The sequence below is a fragment of the Hippichthys cyanospilos genome, chromosome 18 (assembly GCF_059441005.1).
Source record: "Hippichthys cyanospilos isolate Australia breed blue-spotted pipefish chromosome 18, RoL_Hcya_1.0, whole genome shotgun sequence".
Lineage (NCBI taxonomy): Eukaryota > Metazoa > Chordata > Actinopteri > Syngnathiformes > Syngnathidae > Hippichthys > Hippichthys cyanospilos.
Window position 1 is genome coordinate 12925184 of NC_142386.1, and position 24637 is coordinate 12949820.

General features: G+C 38.7%; 1 protein-coding gene across 10 annotated transcripts in view; it reads right to left on the minus strand.

Annotated features, from left to right (window-relative positions):
- The window catches only part of tcf7 (transcription factor 7), a 46710-nt gene that overhangs the window by 6687 nt on the left and 15386 nt on the right, over positions 1 to 24637 (minus strand). For 6 of the 10 annotated variants that reach the window (XM_088440754.1, XM_088440750.1, XM_088440753.1 and 3 more), the window contains exons 4-8: positions 9965 to 10091; positions 6703 to 6790; positions 2672 to 2764; positions 1020 to 1139; positions 1 to 40 (exon numbers count right to left, since the gene is read on the minus strand). The exon at positions 1 to 40 is cut by the window's left edge and continues 123 nt beyond it. In XM_088440754.1, coding sequence (XP_088296880.1) covers positions 1 to 40; positions 1020 to 1139; positions 2672 to 2764; positions 6703 to 6790; positions 9965 to 10091 — 468 coding nt within the window. Of the gene's footprint in view, positions 41 to 1019; positions 1140 to 2671; positions 2765 to 6702; positions 6791 to 9964; positions 10092 to 10231; positions 10332 to 24637 lie in introns of those variants that run through there. The other 4 variants (XM_088440752.1, XM_088440751.1, XM_088440759.1 and 1 more) reach the window with 2 other exon arrangements.

Here is a 24637-nt window from a genome sequence, read left to right on the forward strand (position 1 = left end):
CTTGGGTTCCTTCTCCCGCTTGACCTCCACATGCGGCTTCCTAAAGATGGAGGCATGTTGGAGGTCTGATTAAGAACATTTCCTACAGTTGTAACGTTGAAGTACCGCTGTCATCTCATTCAGAATCATCCAAGAACAATTATCCGAAGGAATGAGGCAATGGCGAAAGTAAGACAGTGGGAAAGTGTGCTGCAGGTCAGATTGATGGACATGTGGCGTTCTCCCTTGGTGGACCACCTACAGAAGTATGGTTGCCAAGGCAACCACGGGATGTTAATTCAAAAAATGAATTTTGAAATTGTTTACTTCAGTTGAAATGTGTCATTGACATTGTGTACAGCAATGTTAGTGCTGGTGCTAGTGTTTTCACAACAGAGATGCACTGGCTGCTCTACTACAACTCCTCTAAAGTCTGTCTGTCTATCCGTCCATCCTTGCAGTTTAGCCATATCCATCCGTCCATCCATCCATCCATCCATCCATCCATCCATCCATCCATCCATCCATCCATCCATCCATCCATCCATCCATCCATCCATCCATCCATCCATCCATCCATCCATCCATCCATCCATCCATCCATCCATCCATCCATCCATCCGTAGGCACTAGACAGGGGACATATTGTAACGTGATCCATCTAAACAATGGCAATAATAGCGGCATTATTCACCTTCGAAATAGATTGTACAGAATCAAAATTGCTTTTAATTCAATGAGACACAATAAAGTGCAACATTGGCGCTAGTGCTAGCACAACCCAAAACACTGTACTGACTGGTTCAACGATATTACAAAGCAGGGAGTTTGCATTGCAGCAAAAGGCATGCTATTCTGTTCATTATTAAATTCTTAAAGATGATTAAACATTGTTACATTTGTAGGCAAATTATTTTTTACAGTAAGTTAGTGCATATATACACACACACACACAGCATCAACAAAGTTGTGTTACCCTTTATTTAAAAAAAAAATAGTGCAGCATGAAAGTGAGTTTTTAATTCAAGTGTGGTACTTACGAGTACATGCCTCTGTCGTAATGCTCATGCTCCTGCTTGCCTGAAGGAGGTACGATAGCAGGGTGGGGAATGCCCGTGGGGTGCATCCCGGAAGAGCCCAGCATCAATGAGTGAGAGAACCTGATCACAAGAATAAAACAACCCAAAGATATTAATAATACTGATAAGCATAATCATAACGGAAGCCAAAAAGAAATCGAGCCATGTAGCAAGATACAAAGAGGAAAGCAACAACAAAGGGTGACACTGTCCACCAATCAACATCTGGTTCCACCTTCTTGGTTTTCAGTAGAGATTATTCATTTTTGATCAATTTGACTTTTTCAATTAAGGCGGAACCAAAATGTTTGAGGTGTATGTGCTGTATGTGCAGTCAACTCTCCACTAGGGGGAGTGCTAGTCTAAGTATATTATTTTGTCAGAGCCGAGCAACAACGACAGAGTAGCATACATGCATCCGTCCATCCATCCATTATCTTGGTATTGACAATAAAAAAAAAAACAGTATATATATATATATATATATATATATATATATATATATATATATATATATATATATATATATATATATATATATATATATATATATATATATATATATATATATATATATATATATATAAAATAATAAATTGCAGTAAACACAGTTAATAATTTGTTTGTTTTAATGTGTGAGGTTACCACCTAGAAAACAGTATTAATAAAAAATATTGATAAACAGTAATGATAGTCAGAAAAAGAAAAAAATTGAAAAAAAATTTTTTTGAACTGCATTAGCATGTATGTCCAAAAAAGCATAGTTAAATAAATACAAGAATTGACAATATTTTCAAAACTGTACATTTTACAAAGCCTTTTGGAACTGAGTGACTCAAAATATTTACAAAATAAATAAAAATTAAATTAAATTAAAAACGAAAAATGAAATCAAAACTAAACCAAAAAATCTCTACAATTGTATTTGTTCTAGGTAAAAATAGTAAGCATTCATGAAAGTTTATTATAGAATTGTGAATAAAGTTTTTGAATGGCAAATACTACCAATTAAAAATGTTTTTTTGACTTCTAAATAATTATTTTGCTATCACTACATTTTATGAAAGACATTTTAAAAATCACTTTCTTTTAAACTGTATGAGCTAGCTGAGAAAGCAAAACAAAACGAAATATCCATAACATAAATTGATTTAAACTGCATGAGCTGGCAGCTCATTCAGCAAAATGAATGAAAAAAAAGTGTTTTTTTTTTCCAAACCGCACAAGAAACTGCAATTTGTCAAAACGAGCAACAAACCCATGAGGCATGCGTTGCCATTGGCTGCACACTTTTGCTATGTCGTGTTTGTGCACTAATTGAATTAAAGGAAGAATTTTCACATTGAAATTTGGTTTTACTTTGTATGCTGTGAGCCATTTGACCTTATGCATGCCTACAACAAAACAACACACAGGCACTTGCGACAAATAAAGCACACATCTGAATGCCTTTAAAAGTGAAAGACAAGTGGAATGCTTATCATGTGCACATGGACCCACTTAAGAAAATGAGCAGCGGCTTGTATTTTTATTTTTTTTTGGGAGGAGGGGCTTTTTTTTATTTTGTTGCAGCAGGCGGTGGGTGAAGATGAGCTGGTGACCTGCCGCAATACCTGGAGTAGGACGAGGCAGCGGGAAGGTTGGAAGGGAAGGACTGTCGGAAGCCGCACGACGACAGAGCAGCGGGGTACACTGTCTGCTTCTGCCTAGCACAGCACAACCACAACACATATGCACGGATACTACTTTACACGCCCCTTTTCGACAGTGGCAAAAGTCAATATAAAGTACCAAATGCATGAAACAGTCAATAATAAAACCTAATAAATACAATATAAAAGGTACCTCAATGAAATAAAATACATTTGCAAATAATTTTGTGAACAGTACATAAATGAAATAGTAAATAAAAAAAGATTTTAAAAAAAATCACTTGAATGGCCTGCCAGCAGTCCAGACCTGTCTACCATTGAGAAATAATGGCTAAAATGTGTTTTGCAAACTATAGTTGTACATCTTGCAAGAATAGTGTAGAATTCTTTCACAAGGAGTGTTGTCAGCTCCTAATACTTATTGAGTTTGCCTAAAAAAGAAAGGATATCTAACACAGAGGTAATCATGCCCCTAACCCAGATTTTGGGGAATTTGTTGCAAGTAAAGCTATAAATGAGAGACTATTTGCATTGAAAAGAAGACCATCAGTTTGCATATTAATTATTAGTGATGTTGAATACCAGTTTTTTCCCCCACCAATACCAGTACCAGTATTCAGCTGAGTGCTTTCTGATACCGATTGTGATTTTTTTTATCTGAGGGTGGTGGTGGGGGTGGCGTCCATATTGTATGTGATTAGGTGTTTTTTAAATTTTTTTTTAAATAAAGGTATCCAGGGAACAAATGGTGTGTGTGAAAGAATCTTCTGGAGAAACTAATTTGAAGCTGTGAAGCATAGAGAGCCTCTGCAGGAAGATCCGAGGGGGGTCACAGTTGACAGCTGTTTGTCACTATGAGACGCACACACGGCGGTGGGGGGTTGTGTGGATGGGATAAAGGTCCAAAAGCCTTTGATATGTAGAGGCCCAGCTCTCTTTACAAATCTTTTTGTCAATGCACTCACGTGTAACGTCACACACCACCAAGCTAATGACAACAGCGTATGTTAAATGTTTGGTTTGGAACAGACTAATGCGCTTACATGTTGCGGAAGTTCAAAACGTAATTTGTCCGGCTAACATGTTTATGTCACGCATAAGCTTAAAATTTGGTTTTGGGCAGACTAATTTGTTTACATGCATTCGTAGTTATAGATACTGACGGACTGTACGAAGTAGCCCGACAATACAGTAGATTTAATCCGTCACGTTTATCATTCGTAATCGTCACCACCAGTCAGACACAGGTGGTGATGGTATATCATCTGTTAAAACTGAGAAATGTTGAAACTGAAATATATTTGGGAGCACGGAAGTATAAAGACAGTCTAAATGAGCAGCAAGCATGCATACACACGTTCACAATCAAATTTTGTTTTATGTTTCTGTTAATGCCCTTTCAAAGAATGACTCCAGAGGTTGAAGGCTAACCAAAACACGATGATGTGAATGCTCCCTAGTGGACCTGATTGCTTATTCCAGTTTAGTGCCAAGTGGACACATCGTGGTGAGAGTTTTGGATGTTTTGTCATAATGTTGATGTTTTGTCTATCTTATTCGATTGAGTGATTAACATGAAGAGTGTGAGATTTAACTTTGGCTTTTGTTTTAAAGGGCCTGTATCATGGAAATTCAACATTTCTGAGCCTTTAACCATGTTACAATGGTAATTTCTCAAACACCCCCAAAGTGTTATTTTCCTTCATCTATGTATTTAGAAGGATTCCTTGCTCCATCAGAGCAGATAAAAATGGCTTGCGAGAGGGAGTATGATGATAACAGCCCCTTGGAGCGCGTCTACACCGACCTAGTACTGCCCGTGCAAGAGTCAATACACGCCCACCTTATCCGAGGAGCCATTCATGTTTTTACTTTTGTTTTCATTCCGGGGTTGGGGAAGGAGAGAGATTTTGTACCAAGTTGGCCAGGTAAACAGCAAGTCCAAGAGGTGAAAATGGGTATTTGGAATCACACAGGGGGACAATCAACGTTTGTGGTAAATAATTCACCCGCGGGCGGCACTGTTGTTATGAGTAGTGGTTTCCAGAGGGAAATGATTCAAGAGAAGGAACGGGTGTTATTATGTTTGCTGTCTTGACACATCTTTTGCTTTGTTGGCAACTCCACTTCATTTCAATGTCAGCCTGTTTTTGGCTTCTAGGTCACTGCGTTAGACCTCCATTGCTCCAACGTTAGGTTTTTTGTTGATATTGTTTTGTTGTGGCGGACGGCTTTAGAACAATGTCATTGAAGAGGACGTAGGCGCTGGGTTTCAGTGAACAAGCCATGTCACACTGATTAGAAATCCAGCCACTGTAAAAAAAAAAAATTGCTCATAGGCACTTTAAGATGATGGATCAATCAATTTTAAGGACTAAGGAGAGCCTCCAAGGGCATAGAGCAATTTCCGTCACCGACCCTTTTCCTTGCAAAGAGCTTCCGTGAAATGCCAGGCAATATTATCTGTATTTATTATTTATTTTGTTAATTAGTTTGATTTGCATTCATTTACTAATTTCACTATGTATGTTACTGCATCACCAATTCAACCACATTTACAGCACTTTAAAAACCCAACTGGAAAAACATTTGCTTACCTTTTGTAGCCAAGCATGTTCGCGGATAATATGCAATTCAAAAAGTATTTTTTCTCTTCTCGTGCATACCAGTTCACAATAAAAACCTAAAACAGCTAATCCAGGCTAATCTGTCAAACATTAGGGAGTACATGAGCATCCGAGACACCAATATTCACAAAACTTGTTTGACATTTGCACTGATCCTGCGCCCTAAATAACAAACATCATATTCGAGGCCAGGACATGCAGATGATCCGGATTATGGCAGATTAGTCAGTAATAATTCCTCAGTGAAGACTTCTTCATAGACAAAGATACAATAGTTGCCAATTGCAAACATCTCGGGACTTCATTCTAAGTTGTGCATGACATTTGATGGAATCCCTGAACTGCTCCCATCACAAATCATCAGAGAACTGACATTCAACATAACTTAGTATATGAAATAAAAACAACATTTTATAGGTGGACAAAATAGTAAGTAAATACAAATTATGCAGTTAATAACTCAATCACTTTTCCGCATCACACAGCTGAGAAAAATGGAATGCATAAGTGCACTTGTGTTGGTTGGTCCAACATGCATATAATGGAGCTTCATCTAATTAACGTTTTGTATAGAAATGAATAGCATTTGTAATTCAGCTATGCGATGGATTTAATCAATGCAATTTGTGTCCACTGTTTAAATCCCACTCTGTCTGAGTCATGTGTCATTCTGTCCTTGGGCTTCAACTTCAACCACCTTTCCATCAGTGGTTGGTCGAATGGGCCTTAAACGCAACATGACAGTCACGACAGCCTTCCCCTAGGCCAGGGGCAAGGGACATATGAGTGTATGAATAACGTACCCATTGTAAAGTGTCTAGAAAAGCGCTTCTGATTTTGCCTTGTCGCCTCGGCCGGCAACTAGCGATTAAACTGGTGTGGATCCCTGACTCGAAACCAGAATTGGCCAACAGTGAGTCAACACACCAATGCATGAACCTGGCTAATAGTTTGACCAATTCCTGCGCCATATTCTGATTTTTTAACTACTGCGATTGTTAAGATAATGGATGGATGCATGATTGAAAATAACTAGTTAAGTCAAGTTCACAAACACGAAAAAACTGTACATGAAGTTAAAGAACAAAAAAGATAAAGATCTTTAAGAAGTAGAATTGAATTGAAAATTTTGCTCCCCCTATTTTTCAGATGCAAGGCTGTGTAACATATTCATTTATTACTCCAAAATAGCACATTTAGGAGTACATTAACACAAACATGACTGAATCGTAAACAACTAATTACACTTGTTGTACATGATGCACTCACAAGAGCTGTCTGTATGCCATAATGTGTGTGTTTGTGTGTGTTTGTGTGTGTCTGTGTGTGCGCATGTATGTGCGAGTCTGTGTACATGACACTCACCAGCCCATAGAGGGAGTGATTTGGCCGACACCACTTGAAGGGAGAGGGTAGTATCCTGAAAGGTCCTGCGATTGGTGCCTGTGAACGCCTACAGGCACATACACACACAAATACACACAATTATGACAACTAAACATGTACTTGTCTCTTTTAAGCACATCATTAGATCAGGTCGGTGGCCCCCTGGCCTGAGAGTACATTAGAGCAATTAGGGCTATTAGCTGTGTGGGAACCTCATATTAGGCACACATAAAGACACACACAGGTCAGACACTGAAAATGTATGTAGCCTATTACTCTTTGTGTGTGTATTTGTGTAATTATACAGAGCATTACAAGGGGTTAACCTTATTTTTTTTTGTAGTACCAGGACATAATATTTGGCACGCACCTTTTCTTTCGTTAAAAACAGTCTTCCTCAATGTCCTTCTTAGTGTCGCAACCACATTAGCAGCGCATAGTCTGTGTTTGCACATCAAAAAGTTTCTGAAGTCCATTAGTTATTGTTTGCGGTTTGTTCGGGACCCAGTTTAAATAGTCCAAGAAAGTCAAAGGTAAATTCTCCATCAAGGGTACAGTGACAACGTAAATGATCTCCTTCATACCTTCATGAGAATGCTATACAGCCCAGACAGCCATTCCAAGCCGCTTGAGTAAACAACCAATCCCCCTCGGAATAGGAAGACATGGGATGAAAGGTAAGGAGAAAACTATTTCATAGGGCTTACGTTTTTCCTCCAGTTCGTCTCGCCAAGTAGCAAGAGGACAATTAGCTATTGCTTCTCGATTCGCTTGACTGATAGCAATTAGATGCGCTAAATTTACGTGCTCTTTTCAGATTCCCTTTGTCGTCTAGATGCATTCATAGTGCTATTGTTCAACAGTCTGATGGCTTGCGGAAAGAAACTATTCCTCAGTCTGTTAGTGCAGGCTGGGAGGTTCTTGTAGCCCTGTACTCTCTTGGATCCCAGTTGGAAGAACAGACATATATGCGGGGATGGGGTCTTTAATGATCATACATGTCAAATAAAGATTGACTGAAATTGTTCGACCCTGTATCAAACGCACCTGTTTTGTCTGCGAGCTGAACACGTGCGGTAAATCGTGTACCACATTTAAGTGTGCTTCAAGCCATGGCACGTCTTGGAGCCGCTTTTCAGAAAAAAAAATCAGCTCAGGCTCGAAGCATGCAACGCTATGCATCAGTGATTTCTGTCACACATACCTAAATATCGCTTACTGTATGTGCATCCCTGAGCATTGCATTATATTACATTACAAGTTGAAATACTCAATTTTAAGTTTTGGCACAAACATCTTTCAAATGTCCAAAGCAACCAGTACCTTTGGTACCTTAAGGTATTAACCCAAACATTTTAATAAGTATTGAATGACTACTGGAAAGTATATTCCAATAGCAGTTGAGGACATGAGCTGAGATTTTAACACCTTAAAATCTGAGGAAATTCGATGGCTCAACGGATGAAATTGGGCCAAATTAGTGACTTTACCTCAAACCCAAAACAAACCATTAAAGTGCATAAATATCCACGTTGGCTCCTTTTAGTTTGAGTTTCAGAATATGCCATTTGAGCAATGACAACAAAAATCTGGAATATCACAGGCTAGTGTTGGGCACAACGGATGGCCCAATCAATGACTTGATGTCGCATATGTTCCTAAAATGGTTCTGTCCATTAAACTAACTAGGGTGTTTTCAGATGAACTGTGTTTGGTTTTAGTTCATGAGAATGATACAGAAGCCAGAAAAGCAGAAAGTGGAAATCAACACCTGTAATGTAATTGGCTGCTTCAGGTGAAGAGGACTCACATATGATACACAATGAGAGGAGGGTCCCACTGCATACTGCAGTTGTCCGTTAAGGCAGGCGGAAAAGAATGAGGGAAAAGTACATTCCAGTTTTTGGCAGATTTAGACGGTTTTGAATAAATGTGACTTTTCATGGTATATTTTCATGGTATATTGATGTTCATGGTATATTGCCAATCTGTGCCTAATGTTGATTAGCAAAAATCCTGTGTACAAACAGTGTCAAACTCATGACGGATGTGGCGAAAATGGCATACATTGCATCCAGGTGTTAGCCTGTGTGTGTTTGTGTGTGTGCATTTGTGCATGTGTTACATGTGTACAGGTTTCTTAGTCTGTCATTAAGAGCTGAGTCACACTGCTGGAGTCATAGGCAAGGTGTGTGAGAGTGATTCCTTTGTAAAAGTTTGTATGGGAAAAGAAGGGGAATTCCTGACAAACAAGATGGCCGATTGCATACATTTTATATTCCGCACGTTCCTTTTTAAAATATGAAGCTTATTTAAGCGTTATTATTTTGACAAAGAAATGAACAACAACAACAAAAAACAGAAGGTATGATATTATAAAAGAATCAATGAGAAAAAACACCAGGGAGCTGACATTTCCAGCAGATGATTAAAACATGAAATTTCAAAATGTGACGATTCTGACATTGCTATGCGATTGCAGCTGGATGTGCAAGATTTTGTGTACAAAAATAATAATTGTCCAAATTTTACATTTACATTGATTTTCCTGCGATTTTTGCAACATTCTATTGAGTGGCAGTCAAACTATGTCAAACGGAAAATTCTTTGTTGACTTGTGTTTCACCTCAAGACAGTAGGTGGTGGTAGAGACCAATTATTGGCTATGAATTAAAGTGTCATCATCACGTCACTGGCTACAAAGACAGACCATACTGTTTTTCAATTTTTTTTGTGGGTGTTAATAAATTTAACCTAGGTACATATGTACGGATAGAATTGTTGGCACTGAGCAATTTGAGTTGTTGAAAGAAAAAAAAAATTAAGAAATAACTTTAATTATTACGCCTTTAAAAGCATTGAGAAAATGAGGAAACAATGCAATGAGTATAGTTTGCAAAGTGTGTGCACAAGGGTTAATAAAACGAATAAAAATAATTTCACGCTGGTCGCTAGTTGGTGCTTTTTAAACCAAATACATTGCAGCTGAAAATGATGACTCGCCTTACATTTTTAAAAGTCAGAGTGTTTGTTTTTACCTGCATTCTGTATATGTGTGTATAATGAACTGTCTGTGGTCGCCATGCGAGCGCCCCCAATATCGTTGACTACACATCGAAGGTTAAAGCAGCCAATGAGCTGACTGGAGAAGTCCTCATAAATGCATGGAAGTGGAGCAATTGGAAAACTCCCCAAATTAAACACCTGTTGTGACATCGTGCGTGTTTGTGTGTGTTCGTACCCGTCTTTTGACTCATGTCAGTGGGCAGGTGGGGGGGGCTGCTGGCAAAATGTTCGTTGCTGTAGGGCAGGAGCGACGAGAGCGGATGCATGCCATGGGGCTGCTGCACCACAGACACCTTGTTGGACTGGAACAACACAAGGAGAGCAACAATAACCACATAAGCTACTGGAAAAGTCAAAATGTCTGATGTGATGGCAGATAAAGCTGATAAAAATATATGTTACAGCGCAGTGAAAAGTACTAAAAGCATGCTGGCATGCTAACTTTAGCGCACAAGGCCGCACATCTGTCCCTGCGGCTTCTCTTTCACGTGCTGAGCTCGTTTTGCCCGTGCGTCCCGCCTGTGCGTCCGTGTTTCCTCGCCGTAATTAGCCGCCCTTGAAGTGGCTTCCAGAGCGCCTTCCGCCTTTTCGGAGCGCGCTCGGGGAGGCGCTTGCCCCAACCCCGTCATTATCAGACCGCTCTGTAGTTAACCGAGGAGAAGAAATCCCCCACTCCTCACCCAACACACACAGACACTTGCAAAACATACACACACTTGGCTCAACTAAAACAAACATTCTCCTATCTGGAGTACAGGCGATGTACTTTATTCATAGAAGTGTAGTGACATATTTAAAGAACAATGTGCTTTTCTTACACTTTCAAGTAACAAAATCAATAGAGTCCGTGTTGACTACTAAACGTGGGAGTGACTCACATGCCTGAGTCATTTGTCTGATTTCATAAACTCCAGGTTTTCAAGCAAGTCTCAATTTAGCTCGGCAAAAATGGAGCAACAAGACTTCAACCTTCCTTCACCAGTCACTCGGTTGAGGGTGATAGAGTGCGAACTTCGCTTTCGTTGCTCGTAGTTGTATGGTGCCACTCCCAGTTGAAGCTTACTATGAAATTAAACATATGACTAAGAGAATTACATGGTGTATTTTTAAACAAACCATATAATGTTGCATCTAGTCTGATAGCTTAATGCTATCAAACATACAAATGCTAATGACCAGCTATACAAACTAACATTGATGTTGTGACGTTATAACCCTTTAAAACTTACACTATATAACACTTGGAATCATTTTTTTTTAATCTGGTGAGTTTTTATGACGATTAAAACTAACATTGATATAATGATTCCAAATTGTAGTCCTTTATTTTTCTTCTAGCACTCTGTTTTTTTTTCTCCAGTGCAAATAGACACAATTCCCCTGATTAGCTGTAGTAAAAAGAGCCAGTGTGGTGAAAGATGTGTGTAATTCTCAATAGGGTCAGTAGAATCAATATCTGCAAACAGAAAGCTAGCCGAGTAAGAAGTAAGAGGATTAGTGGTCACTATATTTCTTAACCCATTCGATGCCAGGGACATATTCTCACTTTTTTTTAAGTCCAAACATTCAGTCGCTCTTAAAAATGATGTCCCTGGCATTGAATTAGTTAAGCATCTGGGATTGATTGTCTGGACTTAAAAAACAAACAAACAAAGAAAAACCCTGAAAATATATCCCTTGCATTAAATGAGCTAAAGTAATAGTACACAAATTCAGCAGTAAAAAGTTAATATTTGGTCTATAAGTAATTTGAAAAAAAAAATCTGACTGACAATTAATAGCTTTAAAAACAAACTTTCCTACTTTTATTATTCATCACATCTCACTTGTTTGCGGGGTCAATGTGACATTCGCAAGCTGAGCCACCATTTGTCGTTAACTAAGCCTTGAGAACGTGATGTCATTTTCAGTTGAAAGCAAGTGACAAAGGCATTAATTGCACATGACAAATAATTTTGTCATTAAATTTATAATAGAAAAAAAAACATTAACTTTACTTCACTATAACTTAAATTAAAATGGGTAAATAAGTGTACTATCCATTAGTTTAACCTTTGTGTGTTATATTTCCAAATCATTTTTGCATTAAATGCATTTCATTAAAAAAAAAATATATATAATAATATATAATAATAAGTGTACTATCCATTAGTTTAACCTTTGTGTGTTATATTTCCATATCATTTTTGCATTAAATGCATTTCACTAAAAAAAAAAAATATATAATAATAATATCATATATATATATATATATATATATATATATATATATATATATATATATATATATATATATATATATATATATATATATATATATATATATTGCTGTTGCAGTAATATTACTATTGCAGTTGTGACAGTCTTCATGCTGCCAACTATAGATAGACTACAGTGCCATTATAACATAACTTAATTTATTCCTTTTCAAAGAAAAACAGTCTTAATCTTTCACATTGTCCCTTTAATACTGAATGTATGCATGTGGAAGGTTAAACTACCCCTGAGATCAATACAGATTGAGAAACCACTAAGAGAAATGGCTACATCTTGTAACCCTACTTTTTTCTCCAGCTGATTATAAGAGAATGGAAAAGGCAGAAGACAGTCTACGCTTTCATTTGGTACATTCGGTGTATATATAATCATCGAACACAATCCTGTGTGGGCATTGAAAATGTCAAATTTCTCTAAAATGACTTGCAGGGAATGAGTTAATTTCCGCTTTTAATGGAACAAAAAGACAACTGAAGAATAAATTAGTAGCAAGCGTGTTTGTGTGTGCATGCTCTTAAGCATGTGTCTTAGATGTGTGCGCTACATCTACATCCATACAAACAAGTACAATATGAGCTGTTATTGTCACACTGAGAGCACAGGGGTGCACATAAAACACTTGCCACAATACCAACATAACTCAAAAAGGCCTTTCAAGTACACATGAACACACACACACATAAACACACAACAAAAAAGTATGCATTTAGCTAAAACACTTAAACCAATTGATCAAGTAATTGCTCCTTTGAAGTCTTTAATCTTTGATGCAATCACGAGAACAGGAAATGAATTACTTGCCCACTTCCTGTGACACTTTTGTCGCTTTATTTTGAAGCTGAAACATAGACTTTGGGAGGTGCAGAAAGCAGAATTTGGACGTTGAATATTGTCCTTGACAAAATGGCTGAAATCATGAGTATGTGTTTTCCTCGCATCATTATCAAAACTGCATAAGAATGGTGTTTAATGCAACATGGCATGGTTTGTTGTTACTCTTCGAAATAAAATGGTCAATAACAATTATTGATTAAAACTTACATGAATCAGACCAGAATTGAAATCATCCATCACTTTCCTATAGAGTTATCATGTGAACTGGAGTCAACTTTACAGTGCTAACACGCACCAAGTAACCGAGACCACTTGTATTTGAGACATAAAGTTCCTATTGGTGGTTCTCAAAGTGGGGTCCCCGTTAGCCCTGGGGGTCCGTGGCCAGACTGCAGGGGTCCGTGAAAAAATTTGGGTGTTTTAGAATCGATTTATTTGATCTTTTAACCGTTACAAATTTGTGTCTTGTTTAGCTTAGTGATTGTTTTGGTTTTTTGCCGTCGCCTCTGGCCGCTGTTGACAGTGCATTTTGTGGTGGGGAAGGTTGGGGCGCACGCGTTGTTCCTTGTCTTTCGGAGATCTGGCCCACGAATGTCTGCGAGTTGTGTTTTCTTTGTTGGAATATTGTCATTTACGCTAAAACAGCATGCCCAAAAATAGTCGTTTGCTGATCCAACTTGTGACTGTAGATAACATGCTAGCGAATGTCAATCTTCCGAATATTATATAATATGATTAAGATAATGTGAGATCATGTGATTTAGGATTTTCATTTGTGCTAGGTACATAACTATAAAATATATATGGTTGACCTTATCCATCAGTCTCCATTAGCATTCAAAATCAAACTGGTTCTGGCAATAATTCATAAAGGTTCTGAATATCAAAGTACGGTTAGCTCCGTAAGCATAAGTTTCATTTCGCTGAAGTACAACAACACATCAAGGAGCCCCCCCCCCCCCCCGCGAAAAAAAAAAATCTGGAAGTCATTGCCTTCTCCAAATGAGAGCCTTGGTTGACATCAAACGCGGGAGCGCCGTAACAGAGCAGCTATGTTTAAAAAAAGCAACACCCCCTCATGACAGACCCCCAAAACCAACCACCCCCTCGCTCTCTCAAAAAAAGAAAAACCCTAGACTCCACAACACCAGTATATCAGAACCCCAACGAAAGACTTTAAATACAGAACCCAGGGAGACGACATAGAAGCAAACTTTCACAAAGATGAAATGATGACAATTTCTGGATTTTTAATTACCGTCAGACTTCAGAACCTCATCCAATTCTGCCACCAAAAATGTATATCTAGGAAAACGACGGTGAAAGTGAAGATGCCTTTTAGTGTGACAAAAAAACGGTGCAATTAGGGATTAAACAAAAAAAAAATCACAGACCACAATTGTCATCTCATTATTGAGATGACTGAGCTGTAATATATCATGAAAGCAGTCAACTTTTAATACCAGATTCTAAAATTTCCCGGAAGTTAAATGCCACCACACATCCAGAAAACCGGATAGGCACCAGCACTGACAAGTTCCGAGAATACTCACATCTATTTATTGCTCGTACGCTGTGGCTGAAATTTCACAAGTACACAAACTTCTAAAAAAATAATAATAAAAAGTCTTGCTTTGAATGGATCAATAAAGACCATGGTTATATAAACTCTGATAACCTCCTTGAACTGTTGTTCTAATATGTGGATTATTTATCTAAAAAAATACATTCAATAATACATTTTACAAATGTTAGTCGATAAATACAGGCAACATACAAATGGTTATCCATAATAATAATAATAATAATAATCCAAATTAAATACATCTACGCACTTACTGTATATTTCTGTGAAAACCCAATCAGATCAGGTAGGAAATCATTTACATCTTATGTCAGATTTGATCACATATCTGAAAGACTGGGATGATCCTCTTTCTACTAGAGATGATTTGATTCTGGACAATAAAGGATAAAAGGGGAAGTCACCTATACTCTATGCAGCCCCACTAGTCTAAACATGGTATACTGAAAGAATGTGAATTTAGCAGCTTAATCACAGGTGTCAAACTCAAGTACAAATCCGGCCCACCGCATCATTTTAAGTGGTCTGCGAAATGCTTATTATGACTAAAGTATCAAATTTGCAACTTGTCTTCAACTTTAAAAAAAAAAACGGTTTTGGGGAAACAACAACCCAATTTTTGTTACCAAACTTGACGGTTTGGAACAATTTTTACTGGCCCCTGATCTCCAAACAAGGTAAATGTGTGTCCATCATATTTGAAATTGTGATGTACCGTATTTCTCAGAGTACAAGTCGCCCTCGCTTAGTCAACTGTCAACTGCCTCTTTTTTATTTCAATTGTGAAAAGTGAATTTTACAAAAACGCGAGAATAAGTCTACACGTGACTTTAGTGGTTATATACGTGGATCATGACTGTCCCATTATAACACATGGTGTATGTTATTAAAAGGTACTTTGAGGTGCATTTCTTTATTGTACATCAAATAATATACTGTTGCGGTTATGAGGGTGGGGGGAGAAACAAGACAAGTGCGAGGCAATGTGTGCATACACGCAAATGCTGAAATTAATGTTAAAACAATAACATGATTTGAAGTTTCAATGGTTTGTTTGATGACACAGCTGAATATTAATATGACAGCTTTGACAGGGGATGCTGTTGTGTACCTTACACCAAAAAGATGTCTCTGAATGACTTCTTTTGACTGCTTTTTCAAGCGCATATCCAAAGGCCGAAGGAGACAAGTCAAGCCGTCTTTTCCTTTTTTATAATGCATCAAAGTCCACCGGAAAAATGATACATGCAGCCTTGTTGTTGAAAACAAAGAGGCAATCAGACGGTGCTTGACGAAAGTGCATTTTTCGACGTTGTGTGCAAACACTCTAAAACGGATGCATACTATATCAAATTAAAGGTGTATATAATCATTTTAAGCCTGGTAAATTACATCATAGTAAATAGTTTGCATTCAAATGAATGTTAATTAAACATCAAAAGATATGTGGAAAAATTTGGTCTGTTTTGAGTTATGCGGTTATAAGTCAACCCCCCTTATATGGGCCTTAAAAAGGAGGGAAAAAGAACTTGACTTGGAGAAATACAGTAACCGGGAAAAACTCGAGTAACTCCAAACACCTGGAATAGCATCTTCTACCATCGTCCCCCATTGGTGGTTGGTTCAAAGTTTGGTGCAAGTGGTTCTGGCGTGCGGCCTCAATTTGAACCCCCCCCCCCCCCCCCCCCCCCCCCCACCGTTTCCATCCCCTCAATGGATACCATTTGCTTGCAGCTGTGCCGAAATATGACTTTAATTTAGTATTTGGGATCTCATCCGTCAAAAACGCTACTTACACAAAGTCCTTGGCTTAGCTGTCACTGGTAGTTGTGCTGGTTTGAATTACAGATCATAAATGGTACGTTCATGTCTTGGATCAAGCAGACTGTAAAAGATGAAAACAATTCACTGCAAAGTCCCCGCGCCTCCGAATTGTTAATTGTTTGTAACCGAGGGCCTTCCTTGCATCCAAAGGGGACGGTAGAAGGCAGTGGTGGATTTCCTCAGCCCGTCCAGATCACGTTACACAAGCCAGGAGGCTCTGATGTGGCTTCAGACAGCCAGCGCAAAACCATAAGCCCACAACCGCATAGGCCGACTCGGCACTCGGCCTCGTCCTGCGGTTGACTGAGGAATATTTTTGAAAGCCTGAATGTATTCTAAACAACACTCCCCCTCCTCCTCCGTCATCCCTGCAGGGATGCTGTGCTGTTTGAATGTTGGCGGCAAACTGGTGACAAGTTGTTCCAAAGGGATAGCACGCGGGATTGAGATGGTTTTCATTTACAAGCAGAACATCTGGTGTTGGGAGCCACAAAGGGTTTTCATTTCCAAACTGGCTCCCTAAACAATTTTTTTGATTGTGTTTCCCTCTTTTTGGCACTTCACTAATATATGTGAAAGGTACTTTCATTGATTAGGTTTATGCTGAGCGATACTGAAAAAAAAAATGATTCTATGCCACAATACCTTTTCCCTTTTCTTTAGTTATTGTATACAAAGAATACAACACACTCCTTAAATTTTCTCATTTTATTTTGAAAACAGACCCCAGCAGAATGAGGGAGTCCACAGAGGGAGCATTCTCCAGCACACCCTCCACGAACTCCAAAAAGGATGGATGACTCAAAACTCTTCTTTGGTGCGTAGGCACAAAGAACAGAGTCCACCACCCGAAGGTGGTCCACTACCCTCTCGTCTGTCGAGGTAAACCCCAATGTACAAGCTGCAAGCTGAGGAGCTTGGGGCCTTTCACTTTGGGCAACTCCAGAGTGGAAAGATGTCAGGTACCAGAGCTCAAGCTGTGTGTGGGGGTGAGCCCGACTATACGTAACCAGAACTTCTCTGCTTCACACACCAGTTCAGGCTACTTCCTGGCCGGAGGTCTGACATTCCATGTATCTAAAGCTAGCTTCTGGAGTCGTGGATTGGGCTGCCAAGGTCCCTGCCTTTTGGCTGCCGCTCAACTCACATAGCACCTGACCCCTTTGGCCTTTCCTACAGGTGTTGAGCCCATGGGAAGAGGGACCCACATTGTCCTTTCAGCCATGGAGGTAGGCCCACGGACCAGGCACTCGCCAATGAGCCCCGGGAGGCCAAAGGGAGGCCCCTGTGACCTGTGTCCAGGCAAGGGAACCTTGATGGCAAAGTTTGCACTTATTATAAGGAATCTCTGCGCTGTCCTTATTCTGCCCCTCACCTAGATCCCCTAGGTCCTGTTTTCCATGGGTGACCCTATCAGGGATGCAAAGCTCCAGACAACTTAGGTCCTAGGACTTCAATGCTCACTTGGGCAATGACAGTAAGACCCATAGGGGCCTGATTGGGAGGAAGGTCCCCCCGATCTGAACCGAGCGGTGTTTTGTTACTGGACATTTGTGCTCATCACGGATTGTTCATAACGAACAACTTTTATCTTCATCTGTCGACATATATCGCCATATCGCCCAGCAATAGATTAGTTTAAATTAGGTTGACAAGTCATGTGTAACAAGAAACAAAGGGCTAGCAAGCTATACGTTACAAGCACAGTAAAGCGTAAAGTTTCAGTTTGGAACAGATTAGAAAAATGTTCTACTGGCCATGTTCACATAGGAACAATTAAGTAGTTGACTTTTCAAACATGTATTATAGTTTTTAAAGAGGCCATATTCATCTTTGTTGCGCTTGGCAGTGATGTTAGCAAGTTATGATACTATGTTCACACCAATTCTAAAGAAGCGTTTTGCTATGCTGGATTCGCCGGCGTTTCATTCCGGACAGCACTTCCACTTCTTTTTGAGACTGTGGTGGAGCCAATCTTTTTATCTCCAGCACCTTTAACACTATGATTAATTCTTGCTCCTTGTGCTATCCCAATGCTATTTGGCTATCGCAATGCCAAGAGCGACTTGACTTCAATTCAAACGCGCCGTCTGTTTCGCCCTCCATGCAGCTGCTGTGGATGTAGCATAATAGCGAGCTATCTTCCATCGAGAAGTGGTCCATCGTTATGTTTTTGGTGTTACATACTTGTGCATGCTGTGATTGTTTTTAGATGTGGCAAGGGACATTTTCAGTGTAAACATTGAGAGTGTTGCCTCAATATGGCAATACATTGCCTCTTTTATCCATTTTAATCGGAAATGATATTAAGTCAATCAACCAACCTACGCTTTTTGAAAATGTTCCTTAACACACTGTGCTGACTAAGCAATGATTTATCGTGTGGTTATGACATGAATTTCCATTTCAAAACAACAACAACAAAAAATAGCTTGGAAATGATGAGCCATATTTTAGCTCATCTTTTCCACAGCAAGTTTTATCTCATAAGAAGTGGTTTTAAGATCGACAAGCCCTAAAACTAAATGACAAGTCCCCATCTTGCATGCAACTCATTTGAGCATGTACGAGAGGTACACACACAAATGGACTCAATGGATTGAAGGTGCTAACTTGAAGGAACAACAACAAAAAAAGACCATTAGAACATGCCCATCGTTTTATCTGTGGCATCAATTAAAGCCCTTTCCACTGGCAAGCTCATGTTCTCTATTAGCGCATCACCTTCTCACCTCTTTCATAGAGCTTCTCTTTAATCTCAGGGAAACTCTGTTGCTATTGATACGCCTATTGATCTGATGTTTGCACCTGATGCTTTTATCTTTGCAGTCTCAAAAGAAAAAAGGCTCAGGTTTGGGGTACTAGTGTGTTGTGGCTGATGAGCAAATCTAATTTTCTCATTTTTAATGCCCCGACAGACACAATATATTTTAGTATAGTACAGTATATTTGAGTGGAACTTAAATAAAAATAATAACACACCTGTGTGAGCTCTCACCTTATTGGGTTTGTCTGGGGCTTCATGCCCCAAGTATAGGACCCACCTGTATATCGGACACACTCTTAATTTTAGGGTCAAATTCTGGTATTTCCTATGTTATTGTGTATAGGACACACCAACATTTTGGCAACAATGCAAAAACAGAATAAATCTCATCTCCCTTAAGTCTTCAGGTTTTCTTGTGTTCATATCCGTAAATTATCATTTTTTTACGGGTTAAGTTTAGCGTCTTTCATATTTCCCACATTACGAGTAGTCGGTGAACGCAGCACCAGTGTAGCGTTGAATGCTCTCCAAGCAGTTGTTTTTCCTTTTCCTTGTGATGCAGCTTGAGTTCATTTTGCCATAAATACCCAAAGATGTGTACAATCTGTGTTCCATTAAGTTTATAATTGTGTGTATATGCCAAAAGACCACAATTAATAAATGAGTCAAATGAAATACATTTTTGTGTTCTCGAACCTGTGTAGACAGCGCCATACTTTGCCCCTTTTAATTAAATCAGTTTGGGACATCATAACTTATATGTGATACTCTGTTTTAGCAGCGGTGGGCTGTTAGAGCCAGCAAGGCCTTCTCTGCTGGCTTAACATAACCTGATATCATCATAACAATGATGGACTTGGACGTTGGGTCAGTCTCCTTGCTTCTTTTATTGAAAATAATGCCGTAACAACATCGGTTAATACGATCTGCTGTTAGCTCCAACAGGCACTGGCTGATAATAGCCACCTGTGACCTGATTTACACTCTCTAAGTACTGTAGTCACAATACAGTAATTATTGTAAGTAAGAAAACGGCTGATATAGAAATGCACATCTGTGTGTCAAAACTCGCCTTATGTGGCTCTTAGATCAATGTTCCTTGAATGGTGTCAGATAAAAAAAAAAAACCTTCTAATTTTTAAATTAATGTTTATTAGACACACCCCTACATTCGTCCTTCATTTTTGGGAAAAAGTGTGTTTTATATTTGAGAAATTACGGTAGGTGCTGGGTGAGGCACCGGATTAAGTACAGCTCACAGACCCTTATAATGAGTAAAATTATTGGAGACACGTCACAGAATCTGAGTTGCCTATGAATGGATTAAATTTAAATATGTATGTATTCACATTGAAACCTGTGAGCAACCTGCTGGTCTACTCTTTTTCCATAAAATTATATCCCAGAACTGGACCACAAATGTAATACTCTGAGAAGTTCCCCTCCCATCTGCCTATAAACTCCAAAAAAAGTACACTTGATTCCAACATCTTAGCCAGAGGCGAAGTTTTTGGCGTGGCACGGCTCCACCGGACTAACTCAAGCATGATGGCAGAGGGGTTGAAACGAAGGCCCCACCATTCGATGAACCGCGAGTGGACTCGGTCCAGATCCTGTGCGAGGGCTCACTGTCATACGTCTGATTGCAGCGCTGCACGTCCCAGAGGTCATCTGTCAACACTGGCCGCTGTGTGTATTTATATAGTTGTACCATATGCGCAAATTTGTGTGTTTATAAAACACTTGTTTTATTTCAACCCCAGGAGGAATGCACCATTCGACAAGCACAGACGTCTTATTTACTTGAGTGTTCCTCTTAGATAGCAAAGCATGGCACTTTTTGGGGTTTGTGTCCAAGCTTGGTCAGTTGGCAGTTTCAGTTCTGCTATCGATCATCTGTAATAATGACGCAGCGGTAGACTCCAGTGTGTAATTATGTTCCTTAAATAGGAATGGTAGGCTTCACTGCACGGCCGTTTGGGACCTTTAAGTACACATTTTATGACAAAAACATGACTTGGTGATTCTTTAGCAGATGCTCTTTAGGGGGCAGAATGAGGTTCTCAGGTAAAAAAGGATCACTGTGAGTATGGAGGCTAGATAGGAAAGTAGTTGTTATGTTGGTTGGTTTGGCTGGTTGTAAAGCTTGACAAATGCGCAGGTTTAGATTACAGAGTTGGCAACTTGGCTGATTGGACGGGTGGATAACAAATGGAAAAGTAAATCGCTGTTTGGAATACATGACAGAGAAGTAAAAATTTACTAGGTACAATTTTTATTGGTTTGTCGGTTAAACGGTAGGTAGAAAGAATGGTACAAGGTCGGTTGGTTGGTAGGCTGGTTGGTTAATATATTGCGACATGAATGGGTTGATAGAGCAATGAATGGAAAAATGTATTGGTAATGATGCGTTGGTTAATTGGAAAGATGCATGGTAAATAAAATAGTGTATGGTCGAGAAAATAGTTTCTGACTTATTTGAAAGGCATGATTGACAGATGGCAGATTTAGCAGATAGCTAGCTAGATAGCTAGATAGCTAGATAGCTAGATAGATAGATAGATAGATAGATAGATAGATAGATAGATAGATAGATAGATAGAGAATAAAGTAGATTAGCTTGCAGTTTTCTCTCAGTTTTTCCAACAGTGGGGTCAGGCATTTAGAGAGACTGTGGCGGTGAAAAACGAATGACACTTAATTGCAGTTAAGTGTGTATGTAAAACACTTTTTTTTTTTAATTATATGATGCCCCCAGTATTGGAAATAAATTATCCTTTTGGTCTCAAAGGTGAGTAAAAGTGAAAAACAAATCATAATGGAAGTATCTTTGCATTATTTAAATGATTAGTAATTGCATTAATTAAAACTATATATGATTGCATCATTTCAATGGAAATATATTTCTTATTAAAAGAGGTCAGAAAGCATCATTTCATTATTTTCATTTCATTTCTTTTCATTTTAATTTTGCATTCTGATGTAATAATGTCTGCATTTTATTTTGTAATGAAATCTATTTAACAATCAAAAACAGTCCAAAGCTAAAAATAATCAGGATTTTGACACTAATTATTGTGTGAATCTCAAAACTCAATACAAATAGTACAAATAATATTCAGACCTTAAGTTGAACTCAAGACTGAACTGTGAGGCGAACATGCTAAACAGTCCTTTTTTCTACTGAGCCGCCCACAATAAATAACATTGTTGATTTTTGACCTCGAGCTCTTCTTCATAGCTGACGTCATGTCCGCTGTTTCTGCCTGTGCTAAATAGCTAATGAAGCCATGTTCTTATATTATGACTAATAATAATAATAATAACTTATACATTTGCTGCATATACAGTATACAGAATTATTATGAAGGCAGTGCTACTACATAGTACCCTCGTTTAGCGCTGAAGAAATGACTTCTAGCAAAAAGGGCAAAGGTGTGACAAAGATGCAAGGAACGTTTTTTTTTTTAACTACCGTATTTCTCAGGGTACAAGTTGAGATTGCTTATAAATTGCATCCTCCTTTTTTACTTAATTTGGGTGAATTTGACAAAATCGTAAGTATAAGTCAACACCTGACTAGTGGTTACATACATCATGGCTGTCTAATTAAATTACATGGTGTGTGTTATTGAAATGATGAAATGATGGTACTTTTAGACACATTTCATCGTATATCAAATAACATTGTTGCGGTTATGGGGGGGCGGAAAGGAAACAAGTGCAAGGCAATAAGCGGAAATGCTGAAACTAACGTTGCAACAATAAAATGCTTTGATGTTTCAAAGTTTTATTTTTTTTTTTGACACAGCTGAAAATAAATTTGTCGAAAAGCTGTAAAAGTCATCATCACTGACACACAAAATAGCGCCTCTCATTTATCTCCCGGATGTCATCTGCTTCATGCTCGTAATTTGCTCAAAAATCCTCGTTACTCTTCCACAGATAGTACTCTTCGGACCCATCCAATTTGTTTGAAATGGAGGTCTTTGGAGATGATTTGTTGATCATCTTGCTTGGGATGTTCTTTACCCAAATGACGACTGTTGTGAGATCAAAGTGTGTAAAGTTGCCCTTTGCAGTGTACCCCCCCGACCAGCCGACATCCATGCGTGCCACTGCTTTCGCAATTTTTTTCTTGAACGGACAAGTCCAGACGTTTTTTCTTTTCATAACCAAAATTTTCAAAATCATCCACGTAGCCTTGTTGTTAACAAAGAAGCAATAAGGCGATGCTTGACGTCCTATGCAAACGCTCTAAAACGGATGCGTACTATATCATAACAGAGGTATGTATTATAATTTTAAGCCTTGTAAATAACATGACAGTACTTATTTCACGTTCTAATTAACGTTATTCAAACACAGATATGTGGGAAAAAAATGGTCTGTTTTGAGTTATGCCATTATAAGTCAATCCCCCCTAGTATGGGGGTTGAAAATGAAGGAAGGAAAAAAAAACTCCATTTGTACTGAGAGAAGTACTGTAGTTTTGAGCTGATTTGTGTGACTTGTAACATGTCACTGATTGGTGAACTGAGGGATACGAGCCTATAAAACAAAACGGAGCTTTGCCTATCCCAAAATAGTGTTCTCTGAGGTTGTGATTGTGGTGCCAAAACCTTGCAAGGATATAGGAGCGCAAGGCCGCCGCTGCAGAGTGAATGTAGCAGAAACACCTTTTTAGTGGTGGAGTTTTGATTGTTTGGGAAGTTTGTTGTAATCATGCATAGGTAGACAAGCCTGTTGAAAGAGTAGCCGAATCTTCAGTTCAGTTGCAAAGTTATATACTGTATTTGAATACAAAAGAAGATGGGTTGGTTGGTAGCTTAGTTTGTTTGCTGGTTTCTTGATTGGAAGGATCGAAGAGGTAACAAATTTAATGGGTAAATGTTTGGGTTGTAAATAGACTGCAGGGTAGATAGCAGGTCAGACGGTTGTGTGAAACAATGAAGTATGGAAAAGTGTCATATTTAGCAGGCAAGAAGCTAAGAGAGATTTGCGAGATTTGACTGGTTGAGTAGTTAATGGACAATTGAAAGATAGAAAGAGTAAGTTGTGTATATTAGATAGACGGACGCTCCTCGATTGGCCTATATCCTAGATTGGTAAAGAATTGCTAGTTTGATACGATTGGGAGGATGGTTGGTTGGTTGGAACATTGAATTGACTCATAGCCTGTAGGTACTGTGATTGGTTAGCGTAAAGGTTGGATATGGATAATTGGAAGACGCAATAGCTGATCAACTGTGATTGGGTCATTAACAGAAAAAAGTGGATGGGTAGATTGAATCTTATAAAGGTAGTTAAATCATCAACTAATCAACTTCATTAAAGCTAACATTTTGGAATCTTCGACAAATTGTTCATGTATTCATTTCTGCCATGCACATCCATTCATCCATCCATTCGTTTCTAGAAACATCTGCTGTTTGTGTCTGCAGCTTGGCAAACTGTACTCTGCTGATTTGTAATGTAAATAGGCAGCATTAGAGCACGCAAATAAACAAATGCATTTCATTTTCAGCCGGCCGGCTTTGCTTTGTCACTGATCCATGATT